Here is a 12,413-nt window from a genome sequence, read left to right as displayed (position 1 = left end):
TGTCTTAGGGTCCGCTTGTGAAAAGGATAGAGCATCACAGGCGGTCCTAAACAAAAACCGCTTGTGATACTATTACATCACAGGCGTACTGAACCGCCTGGGACATCACAGGCGGTTTTCTAACCGAACCGTCTGTGATGTAAAAATCCTACCGCTTGTATAGCTTCCCTACAGCTTTCCACGAACACAAAGTATTCACACGAACACACTCTGATTTTGGTGCTGCAAAAGAACTGACAAATTTTCTGACTCTATCTCACTGAATATAAAAGGACTCAACATAGAACGTGGCCAATGTCCACGCGAGAAGCTCGGCACGCCCATCCACTACGTGTGCCATCCCACACATCAAGGCATGCCAGCCACAACTACTTCCTACTGACCCGCTCGCAGCATGAACGTGCATGCTTCTGAGCTACAACCACTCACTTGAGTAAATAAACTAAGACCCATGCACAAGGATTATTTCAACAGGGTCGAGCTCGACAACAATAACTCTGGATGGGTCGTGTCGTGTGTGAGGGCTCCCGTTGTCAAGGATGTTTGTGTATTCTGTAGGCGGTGAGTATTGTGCCGTGTTGATGTCCCAATCCAACTGACGCGTTTAGCGTGTTGATCACAATCCAACCGCATGTTGTTTTGTTGTTCTGTCGGGGTCCGGACCCTTCTCCTTTATTAAAGTTTGGTTCATTTAGAAAATGTATTCTGTATCATACCTACTAGCAGGTAGTAACTGTTGAACTGCAGAAGCCACAGATCCAAAGTTTTACTAATATCGGATTTAGATACAAAGTTTTAGCTAAACACCTCTAGCTTCACCATCGAGCAATGCTGTATCAATACTCTAAAAATATGCCACGGGCTGTACGTTGATCACTCCAAGTTCAAAATTCAGCGAAGAGGCTGGGAAGACGCTGAATGTAATTATACAGACCAGAAATCTTACAGCACTCCCAAGTCTTTCCAAAGCATCACAAAGCTACGAGAGATCATGGACAGACAGACAGACAGACAAGCACACGAGACACAGTAGCAGGACGGAACGACAGAAGCAGCAAGGTAGGTACGTAGAAGGGCGGCGGGAGGCCGTTGCGTGGCTGTGGCTCACGCGATGAGCTGTAGGCCCTGCAGGAGGAGCGCGTCGGCGAGCACCTTGTTGGCGGCGTCCGTGGGGTGGAAGCCGTCCCAGAAGACGTAGCCCGTGGCGTTGGTGCACGTCCCCGGCGCCCCCTGGTGGCACAGCACCGACGTCTCGATCGTGCCCGTGCCGCAGCACGCCCGCCGGGACTCGAAGAATCCTGCATATTCTCGATCGAGCACAGACGACTTGTACTGTTATATATTATTCTCATGCATCCACCTGACCCTCGCCATGCCATGCCATGCCATGCCATAGAAGCGAGGAGAAACCGACAGCAGACAGAGTCCCATACCGGCGTTGGTGGGGTTTTGGACGAGGTCGAGGAGCGGCTGGTAGATGTCGAAGACGACGAGCTTGAGGTCGGGGTGCCTGCGCTTCACGGCGTCCGCGGCCACGCCGAGCTTCCGGTTGAAGGTGAGGGAGTCGTTGTTGAGGCGCTCCACGCAGCCCGCGTTCCCGCCGCCGAACAGGGTCACGGACGCCGGGAGACACCCCATCGGCGGCAGCGACGTCACGCCGATCCGGCGGGCGCCCAGGCTGTACAGGCCCTGCATGCATGCATTTTTTGGTTGGCAAAGATCGATGCAATGGTATGGTACGGCGTGATCAGCCTTCAGCCACGCACTGGTACGGTGTGCTACTAGCTGTACCAAAAGTATTAAGTAGCAGACAGAGCATTATACTAGTTGCTTTCAGTCTTTTTTTTCAGACATGCAGTTCAATGCTGGCTTTCAGGAAGAAGATTTTTGCATGTCCTTGACTGCTCACTCGGATCGCACTTTACTGGGTTTGGTACACCATTTAAGACTCACTGCCACGGCCACACAGGCCGTGTCGGTATTCCTTACCGTTCGTGTAGAGCGAGGGCACATGCATGCACAGTACAGCGGCGACCTCCATGGATGATGCATGTGATGAACTGACGCGGTACACGAGCAAATACGACGGTCGTAGCAGTACATGCAGTTACGATACGAAGTACGACGTGCCAGCTGTCTGTCTCTCTAACGCTCTTCTCCAGAATGACCGTGCGCTTCTTTTTTTACTCACTCACTCTCCCAGTCAGTCTCCCTTGTAGTATTATTCTACTGTGTAATGTGTACTATGTATCGCTCCGGACAACACCGTGGACGTGGAGGCTAGGTCTAGGTGCGCTCATCATGCATGCGTCATGCCGGCAGTGGTTGGGGAGAAAACAGCTGAACGTACCGGCCGGCCGGCCGGCGCCAGCCAACTGATGTTGCAAATAAAGAAGCATGCAACTTTGCGGTTTGCACACAACGTACGGCCGAACACTGGCGTCTCGACCTACTTCCAGTTGTAACGGCCGTCAGATCGATGGATGGATCACATGCGCCATGCACAGCAGCAACGAACGAAAATCTCGAACCAAAACGCGCACCGCTCTCCAAGGTCCAAGCACAGTGGAGTCCAGAGAGGACATGTGACGGCAGTAATAACATACATGGAGGCCATTGATGGCACAACAACAACTGCTGCTACTGTCACGCACGTACAGTACAGGCACAGTGAATGGCAGGCAACCCACGCCGCCCGCCACGCGCATGCATGCATGCATGTTCACCCAGCAGCACAGCAGACGATTATTACTACTGAGGCCAATTGCATTTACATCTGCATTTGCATTTGCACTGCATTCATTTCTACACGGCCCTACACGCTGCAACCTGTGACTTGTCATATCGTGTCCACCACTACGCCCCTGCGACGTCATTCGATTGCGGATTCGCAATTGCATGCCCTTGTTGCATTGCATATGCATGGTAGCTAGGGGTATTGCCGTCCTTGCAACATAACATCAATGAACTACGTGCAGCTAGCTAGATCGATCGGCTCCTACTGAATTTTCGAGAGAGCGAGACAGCAAAAAAAAACATATAACTGCAGTCAAATTTGGGACGAGCTTAGTGGCAAGCAGCTGCATGTATGTACCTCGACGAAGGAGGTGAAGGGCTGCATGAGCGCGTCGGCGAACTGGTCGGGCGTGTAGGCGGCGCTCAGCATCGGGTTCACGTAGTAGTTCTGCACGTAGTCGCTGGTGCCGGCGCTCACCACGTAGATGGACCCGGACGTCAGCTCCCGGGCGCGCTGCTGGCCGGCCGACGCGCCCACCCGCGACTGGTACTCCCGGAAGTACCCCGCCTGCCGGCTCAGCGACATGGCGCCCTGCAACAATATATGCAAGAGGCATCGGTTCGATTCCTGAGGTAGCTGCTGACGCGCGCGGATACAATGCATGCATAATGCAGCACGTCACGTACGTAGAGGGCGGCGGTGGCGTCGAGGTAGCCGGCGGCGCCGGACGCGAAGTTGGCGCCGTGGAGGAGGCTCTTGTTGTTGCTCTGCGCCTCCTCGCTCAGGTACGCCGGCGGGTACGAGCTCAGCCCCAGGCTCTCCACTGCATGCATCAATATAATGCATCATCACTCCCATCCACACACGTACAATCGTTGTCCACCAAACAATAAACAAAACCACCCACACGACTGAAATAAACAATCCTACTACTACGCCGCCTACCGGTGTAGTCCGTGGCGAGCTTGCCGTTGCAGAAGCGCCCCGTGGGCGCGTGCGTCGCCGGGAAGTCGCGGCCGTAGGGCGGGAAGTCGGCGCGCACCAGCGTCGCTAGCCGGTTGTTGTTGCCTGCGTCAACCACCGAGTCGCCGAAGATCATCACGCCCGGCACAAGCGCCTGCCCCGTCACAGTCGCCGCCGCCGCAGAGAGCAGCACCACCACCACCATCACCGCCGCTGCCGCGGGCACGGAGCTCATCTTCATTATCGTCGTCCTCCTCCTCGCTCCCAGATCGAGATTAGTCCGTCGTACGTTACTAGCTGAAGACTAGCTAGCTATGAACGTGTCAGTGTGATGGTAGAAAATGGAGTGGGGAGTGTGGACTGTGGACTCACCAGTCACCACCGCGTCGTGATTTTAACGGGGTGGAGTGAGGTACCACCACTGCTATCTTATTAACTGCTCGTAGGAAGGTGGTGGGGGAAGCGGCGGGAGCACGCATTCAATGAGCTGGGTAGAGTGAGCCGGCTTGCTCGATCGAACGGCTTGTTAGACTCCGGTAAATAGGATATAAAATAGAGGACGTGATACTATTTAACACTGTTTGTAGAGTGAGTATAAGCTGCGTTTGGAACTGTCAATCCATAAACCAACTCAGCTTCGTAAACGTTAGAGTAGAAGCTCAGAGTTTTTGAGTATGTTTGGCTTGCAGACCAATTTTAAATTCAGAAAGATAAGATCTTGCTTAGAAAAGTCCCTTATATCCATGGATGATGTATGAGGTTTTTAATTTACCATGTGAAAGAAGCGACTACAAATTGAGTGATGCTTACTGATACAGAATTAGGTAGCGTCGTACCAAATGTTGCTTCTTGAGGACAGTGAATTCCAATCTCACGTAACAATATTTGTATCCACATTATTTCAATAGTTCCATTGGGTTATTGTTTTGTGCTCTGCTTCTGTACTTGATCTAGAGACTGTTGGTTGTTTGCGTGCACTCCATGATATCAGATTGGTGCCCAAGAAAACAACAAAGCCATACGTAGAATGCATGTCATCCAAACACCCTTCCCAGTATGCATTAGAGAATGCAATGACCAAAAGAGAGTTAGATTTGCAAATCTTGACCCCAAGTTTTGTGCATGATTTCAGATACCTTAGGATTCTTTTTACTGTTGTCCAATGTTCAGTGGTAAATGCATGAAGACATTAACACACTCAGTGGCGGAGCAGCCATTATGGCTTAGTGTGGCATCAGTCATACCTTACTTTTTAAAACTCTTATATCTTCCACTATAACCATAAAACATGACACGGTGTGGCGGATGTGTTGCCTCGATTTTAGCAGCAGGTCTTGAGTTTGATTCACGGTTCTTGCAGATTTCATTTTTTCAGTCATACCACATTTTTCCTTTGCCCTCCGCCACACTTTTATTCACAGCAAAGGATATATCTAGTCTTGTAAGAGTCAAGTACTAGAGTGCACCTACTATATATACTTCACAGTGAGTAGAATCATGTGGCCCAAGAACTGATCCTAACTCTAGCCGAAGCTTCTCACTAGGAGATAAGGGTGTGTTTGCTTATTTACAATTTCCCATACTCAACCTCTTTATCAAGTCATTAACATATTTTTCTTGTGTCAAAACTATTCCATCATTAACTTTAGTTACTTCAATGTCAAGAAAATAGTGAAGTTCTCCCATGTCTTTCAAAGCAAACACATGACTTATTTCTTCAGTAGCGAAGCAACAACATTGGATGTGGAGGCAGCAACCATAATATCATCAACATAGACTAGAATAAACATGTTAACACATTTGTTGCTGAAATAAAATAGCGAGTGATTTGCCTTTGTTATCTTAAACTCAAGTTCAAATAATTATGAGCTTAATCTCGCATACCAGGCCCTTGGTGCCAGTTTTAACCCATATAGAGCTTTATCCAATCTACACACATAATAAGGTTTTGTTTTATCCACATATCCACACAGGAGGCTGCCGGTCATACACTTCTTCTAAGTTTCCATGCAAAAATGCATTTTGAACATCTAATTGCCGGTCATATCCTGTGGAGTGCCGACGGTTACCTGCATTTTTCCTACATAGCTATTCCAGTAACTCTTGTGATGTACCATCCATTTCCTCTGGACTGGAAGATGTCCAAATTTAGATGACACTAAGTCAACACGTACGTGACACAGTAAAAAAGATTAGTATAAAGTTTTTGCGTCGCATGTTTACTTGAAAAAAAATAGCATAAATCGATCACTAGTACACAGAAACTCTATAGTGGCGGTTCTAAACCTATTTACACTGGCGTTTTTCAGTACCGCCAGTGCTAGGGGCCAGTGGAAATCAGCATTTCCACTGGCGGTTATTTTGGAACCGCCAGTGGAAATGCTATTTTCACTGGCGGTTTTCTTAAGTAAACCGCCAGTGAAAATAGCATTTCCACTGGCGGTTTGCTTTATAAAACCGCCAGTGGAAATGCACTTTTCACTGGCGGTTTTCTTTATTTAGCCGCCAGTGGAAGTTTTCCCGCCTTTTTTCAAAATTTCAAACAATACTGAATTATATATATATTTATTTACACACACACAAACATATATATATATAGATCTATATTGATATTGAAAGCAACATGAAATTAAATTCTATCATACATTTATATACATCAAAGTATTCTGTTTACAACCATATATGCTTCATGCATTCTATACATCATAAGTTTTCACCTAAGCTCTAATAACTATCTCGGCTAAGAGATAATCTACTAATTTCTGTTAGTATTCTAAACTCTGGCAAAGCTAATGTTTCGGAAGCATCGTGATATTTTCCTTCTGCGGGAATGACCTCTTTCAATATGAATGTGCAGAGGTCCTCGACTATGCCATACAATGCAGCTTCGGTCAAGTTCTCCGGGTTTCCTCGTTGAAATTGTTGTAAAGGAATTTTATAAACATCATCTATTTATACTCAATAATAACACATTTGCATCTTTAATGACATAAATACATACTTGACTATTACTAATAATACCTTGTCAGGGTTCGTGATGTATCGTCCGTTCACTCTCATGAACTCGCACGCATAGAATCCACATAGGACCGATCCTTGTGGTTGCTTGTGGCACTACATAACGGGAGATTGGTTATTTAGTTGCAACATTGTGTATGATATGTATTCATAAAATCACATACTTACCGGCCAGTGATGATGGATGTCTAGTGGCACGCGTTGTTTCGACAGGTCGTACTTTCCACCTCTCATCTTATAGAATCTATAAGCCCTGTGATCTCAAATAGAATCACCATGTTATTCTCAAATTTTAATCGATAAAAGTATGCATGCATAGAAAAGGCTTACAGCTCTAAGATGCTGAGGAATTCTGCATATGTCGAAGGGTCGAAGTTCAAGGAGTCGAGCACCAGCACCTTTCCAACCTTAGGATAAATGAGGAAGCATATCCAGTGGTCCCTGTACGAATCAAATTTGTGATGCATGTGTATTGAAATTATTAATTTTTTTATGCAAAATCACACTTACTTAAAGTTGTACGGGGCCATTATGGCTTCCCTGTCTTGAAAGTGAAGCATATCCAATGGAAGTTGGGCTGCGAGCTATAGTTCTTGTCGGGAAGGATGAAGGGGTGAAACCCTATATCCAAAATGTGGCTAAATTTAAGGAAAATGAACAAAAATTGGCAAGAGGAATATAAAACCAAACTTTCCTAGCCATACTCTTCTCTCTAACACATGGTGAAGGCCTAGTTCCAAAATTGAGCAAAGATGAACAATAATTGGCAATTAAAACATAATTAAACCAACCTTTCATAGCAACTAATAAAAACAATCTTAATTACCAAACCTATCTTCTTCTCTCTCCACACAACACATGAACCATTCATTAAACAACTTAATATGTCATGGATAAACTGATTTGAGAACTAAACATGAAAAAGGAGAGAGGATAAACAAAATCTAACCATATTAAACAACTTTATTTGAGGGAATAGAGAAAATAACCTAGCTATACACTTTCTCTCAAATGGTGAAACCCTAGATCCAAAATGTGGCTAAAATTGAGCAAAAATGAATAAAAATTGACATTAGCAACATAAACCAACCTTTCTTAGCAATCTTCTTCCAAAAAATGAAGATAAAAACCTCTCCCCATGTATTTTGTGAAATCTGGACCTCCAAAATCGCCTCCAATGAAAGTTGGCTACGAGCATACAGTTCACTGTCGGGGGAAGAAGAGGGGTATTTATAACAGACAGTTCACTGGCGGTTGGCTTTAAAAACCGCCAGTGGAAACCTATTTCCACTGGCGGTTATCTTAACACAACCGCCAGTGGAAATAGGATGTTTCCACTGGCGGTTTTTAAAGCCGGGCCCACCTGTTTCTTTCACTGACGTTTGATAACGGAAACCGCCAGTGAAAAGTTGAACGTGCCGCAGGCTTTGAGCTCTTTTCTACTAGTGGATGTATTGTATGAAATCATTATTATTCGACCAAAATAATTCTACTCGTACATTTTTTATCCCACTTGATTACTGTTCAGGAAAAAAAGCATGTGCACATTTACACACATGTAGCGATGGCAACGTAGAATTCCCTGTCGAGGAATAGCGTCCACCCCAGTCCCTGCAGGAATCCCACAAACGCTTGTGGGAGACATTTCTTTCATATTCCATTTCCTGTGTAGTTGAATCCCTGACGGAGATCATCATTCCGATTTAAATTATAATTAGGATATAATTTATTTGTTATTAATGTAAAGCATCGACACTCATACATATTGTCATATGTAAGAAATCATTACGTGTACATCAAAATGAACACATTTATTATTTGTACAATGAGTGATCTCTTGATAAGATAATTATTTATTTATTATCGTTAACTATTATATAAAAATATCATCACATGCAAGTTTAATGGGTCACCATAGGGAACGATGATGAGGACCTGTTTATATTCCTGTGGGGAAAGAAATTTTCCAATCCCGACCTCTAAGAGGTCTTGTTTGGGTACTCTATTATTGGCCTCAATCCACATGTGTCTAGGTGGATTGAGGTGTAAAATAGTTTAATTTACACCCGAACCCAGCTCGACACATGTAGATCAGGTTGAATACTAGAGTACCCAAACAAGGCCTAATGAAAAAATTCCCCGTGCAAAATCGGAGATTGGAGTCCTATTGTCATCTTTACACATGCTACGGTTCAAGTTGACATCTACATATCTTTTCCAGAGAATTACTTCAAGTTTATTGCCAATTTAATGGAAGCAGGCTAACGAAAGTGGTGGAATGTCGTTTGCATCCGCTTATTTTGGAGAAAATGGAATCTACATAATAAAGTAGGTTATTTGGCTTTAAATTTTTTATAATTCACCATGAGTTCAAATATAAGTCTATCTCAAATTTAAAGGGAAAGAATGAAAAATTAATTTTATGTATCATCAGACCATATTTCTACTATAACTTATAACACACTCTTCGACTTGCTCCCAATAATAGAAATGTAGCACACAAATATCGTCCATATGGTCAACAGTAGTATATAAATATATTCCACGTAAAATCATATTAGCTTAATTGATTTGTGTCTAAGTTATGATTATTAGAATGGAATTTAATTCAAAGATCTAAACCCTAAACCCTAAGACCTAAACAATGCCTAATGTTTACTTTTAAAAAAATCTTGATTCTGACCATCATGTTTTTGAAAAAAAAAATCCATGGATTTTTTTACAACATGTGAACTGTCTTATGAAAGTATTTCTTGTAGTGATCTACAAATATGACTTATGACCTTAACGTTTTTTCATTGTTTTTTTAAATGATGGTTACTAAAGACAGATATTTGACTTGGTTACCAAAAGAGAGGGGAGTAATAATACTCATGTAGTCACATGATACTTGATAGAAAGAGAATCTTGCATCGTTTATTTCCAACTGATCATTGGTAATCTCCCTCAACGGTCTACACCTATACTGTCTCTGTTCTAGTATTTAAGTGTAACTACTTTTTATTTTAGTCATATAATATAAGGCTTATCTTTCTTGGTCTTTGAATTAGAGATCACACGAATGGAATATAACGCATTGGTGATGGTGTTGGGTGATCACCACTGTCATTACAACAGCACTAGGCATGATGTACAAACCTAGGCAAACGTTATTAGACATTCATACCGTATAAAGTTAAAATGCAGCACTGCCTCGCTCCCTGACGTTCGTGCGTACCCAGCACAATCTTCTGCTGCTTTGGACGGCCCGTCCACGCACATTGCACTGCGTGCCTGACGCAAGGTTAACGATAATACCATAAATAAATCGAGGTTTAAAAACAAACAAAGAATCAAACAAACTTTACTGCTTCAAGTGGAATGACGAGCCGATCGATGCTAACTAAGCGACCACGGTATATGGCATCGATTTGGCTGGATGATCTTGTTAATTAACTAATTCCCTAGTATAGGAGCAATTACTATTTTTTTTCTTGTTCATGGCGGCTCGCGGCGGATCAGTGCGTGATTGGATCAGGCGATATTGTAGCATATCCTCTTGAACTCCTCGAGGTGGCCGTCGAAGAGCGACACGTAGGCCTCGATGCCGCCGTCGCCGAGGAAGGAAGGCAGCAGGAACATGGTGCCCTCCATGGGCAGGTACGACGGCATGAAGTAGAACGGGCACCCGCCGCCGAAGTCCAGGTCGTAGAAGTTGATTCCCAGCCAGCTGTCCACCTCCAGGTCCGGGCACATGACCACCTGCGACTCGTCGGCGGTGGGCGCCAGCCCCTCGGCCTCCACCGCGCCCGACGACGCGAAGTCTATGAAGGAGCGGAAGTAGGCGTCGTCCACGCGCGCCACGGCGCGGTGGATCAGGTCGGCCGCGTGCTGGACGGGGCGAGACACGAGCTCCCCGGCGTCGGACCGCGGGAACGCCCACAGGACCATGTTGCCGAAGTAGTTGTGCGGCACAGGGGGCCTCATCCGCGTCCGCCCGTTCACGGAGATGCGCAGCCTGGTGGTCTCGCCGGCGCCCAGCCCCCGCGCCGCGGTCACCGCGCGCCAGAGGTGGCCCACCACGCTCTCGAAGGTGCTGTAGTGCCCGCGCCGATGATGATGATGCGTCGGCGGCGGCGGGAGGCCCGACGAGGCCCGCGCCCTGAGACGCGCCACGAACTCCTTGGTGAAGAGCACCTTGTGGACCTTGATCTTGTCGTGAGCCACGCCGCCGATGTCGTCGTCCTCGTCCTCTTCCGCTCCACGCTTCCTGGCGGGAAGGCTGTACTCCGTGTCGCGGTGCGGAAACTCCACCAGCGGCGTGCCGCGTGGCTGGAACCGGGTGGCGCGGTCGCGGACGGGGAGCGGCTCCACCGGCAGCCGCCGCGTCGCGAGGCCCCACGCCACGAGGAAGTTGCCCGTGGCCTGCCCGTCAGCGACGCGGTGGTGCGCCGTGAACCCGACCACCAGGGACCCGCACGCGAAGCGCGTCAGCTGCACCTGCACCAGCTCCTCCACAGGGCCGCCGTCGACGCCCGGGTGCAGCCGCAGCAGCTCCGGCGACGGCTTGAAAGGCATCGACCGGGCCAGCGGCGCGTCCACGGTGGCCTCCACGAGCCGCGCGCCCGCGTCGTTCAGAAGCACGGCCGGCCTGCCGTCGGGCCCGTCGCCGAGGCGACCCGCCCACTCGCGGTACACGGCCAGCGCCCGCGCCAGCCCCTGCTCCAGCGCCGCGTTTGGTGGGTTCGGCGGCCGGAACGCGTAGATGACGGCAATGTGCACGTCGTACGTCACCTTGTCGAACAAGTTCAGTGACACGCTCTCGGCGGTGTTCGGCGGCGCCACGCCGCCACCGCGCGCCGGCTTCACGGTCTTGGAGCTCGTGATCTTCACTTTCATGATGTCGTGGCACCGGATGTGTGCATGCACACGTACAAATGAAGGTAGTTAGCTGTTAGCTGCTAGCTGCCGCTTGGTGTGCTTTGCTAATAATAGCTTGGTCGAGAGTTGAATAGAGGTTTGTACGTGTGCACGTGGTTTTGAGCTAGCTCTCTCTTGGGTTTTGGGCTCTGTAGCTTTCGTTTTTGTTGGCTAAACACTAGAGCAAACACAGCACATATATAGTTGTGTAACATCTCTGCAAGCTTGGAGTTGGACGTCATGGCATGGCACGGATATGGGAACCAGAAGTACATCAAGCTGGTGCTAGCAGGGAGATTGAGTTGGAAGGTTTGAACCGGTCCCGGTGCATTCGGAGCTTCATCTATGCGTCATGTCATGCGTGCGCGTGTCTCTGTCACCGAAAAACCTCTCTTATGCGTGCTTGACATTGTATACTCTGTCTTAGCCTAGATAGCTTAGCTAGGTGATGTTTTTTTGAAATACAGAGGTATTGCGAACTTTTACAAATTTTAAAATCCTGGTTTCTTGAGATTATCAAGGACCGTTATCAACTTATGATAAGGAAATGTATTTCTCAAAACTAACGTTACTACCGAGTAGATTATTCGAGCCAGGCCTTTTGGATTAACCATGACGTCCGTCTCAACGTAAAAACCTACATTAATGGTCCTCTATGTAGACGGTCATCATAGTCGTCTCCTTCAACGATATTAAAGGCACGGTTAAATCCCATATACTAAACTTTAGCTGTTCATTGAGGGCTAAACTTTAACACCTTGCCAAAGTTTAGCCAGGCAGGATCATCTATCGGGCA

At 47.0% G+C, this 12,413-nt stretch overlaps 2 protein-coding genes across 2 annotated transcripts; both read right to left on the bottom strand.

Annotated features, from left to right (window-relative positions):
* Positions 1 to 721: 721 nt before the first annotated feature.
* Positions 722 to 4,102, bottom strand: LOC100274304 (uncharacterized). Its single transcript, NM_001148667.2, has 5 exons — positions 3,683 to 4,102; positions 3,424 to 3,560; positions 3,095 to 3,328; positions 1,434 to 1,689; positions 722 to 1,298 (listed from the first exon to the last, which is right to left on the bottom strand). The coding sequence occupies exons 1-5, from the start codon at positions 3,939 to 3,941 to the stop codon at positions 1,105 to 1,107; spliced, it is 1,080 nt and encodes a 359-aa protein (NP_001142139.1). The 5' UTR covers positions 3,942 to 4,102; the 3' UTR covers positions 722 to 1,104.
* Positions 4,103 to 10,091: 5,989 nt separating this feature from the next.
* Positions 10,092 to 11,596, bottom strand: LOC109943781 (agmatine coumaroyltransferase-2). The gene has a single exon (XM_020547274.1). It carries the CDS (start codon positions 11,594 to 11,596, stop codon positions 10,232 to 10,234), a length of 1,365 nt encoding a protein of 454 aa, XP_020402863.1. The 3' UTR covers positions 10,092 to 10,231.
* Between the last annotated feature and the right edge of the window lie 817 nt (positions 11,597 to 12,413).

This window comes from Zea mays, chromosome 1, assembly GCF_902167145.1.
Source record: "Zea mays cultivar B73 chromosome 1, Zm-B73-REFERENCE-NAM-5.0, whole genome shotgun sequence".
NCBI classification, from domain to species: domain Eukaryota; kingdom Viridiplantae; phylum Streptophyta; class Magnoliopsida; order Poales; family Poaceae; genus Zea; species Zea mays.
The sequence above is the reverse complement of the archived record's forward strand: the minus strand, read 5'-3'. Positions and strand labels throughout refer to the sequence as shown.

What these genes read in the sequence shown, in the direction of transcription:
- LOC100274304 (NM_001148667.2), bottom strand. Translation starts at nt 3,941, where the DNA reads ATGAAGATGAGCTCCGTGCCCGCGGCAGCGGCGGTGATGGTGGTGGTG. An exon ending in GCTCGCCACGGACTACACCG is followed by an intron (nt 3,561 to 3,682) that starts GTAGGCGGCGTA and finishes TGATGCATGCAG; the next exon opens with TGGAGAGCCTGGGGCTGAGC. An exon ending in CCTTCACCTCCTTCGTCGAG is followed by an intron (nt 1,690 to 3,094) that starts GTACATACATGC and finishes GCATGCATGCAG; the next exon opens with GGCCTGTACAGCCTGGGCGC.
- LOC109943781 (XM_020547274.1), bottom strand. Translation starts at nt 11,596, where the DNA reads ATGAAAGTGAAGATCACGAGCTCCAAGACCGTGAAGCCGGCGCGCGGT.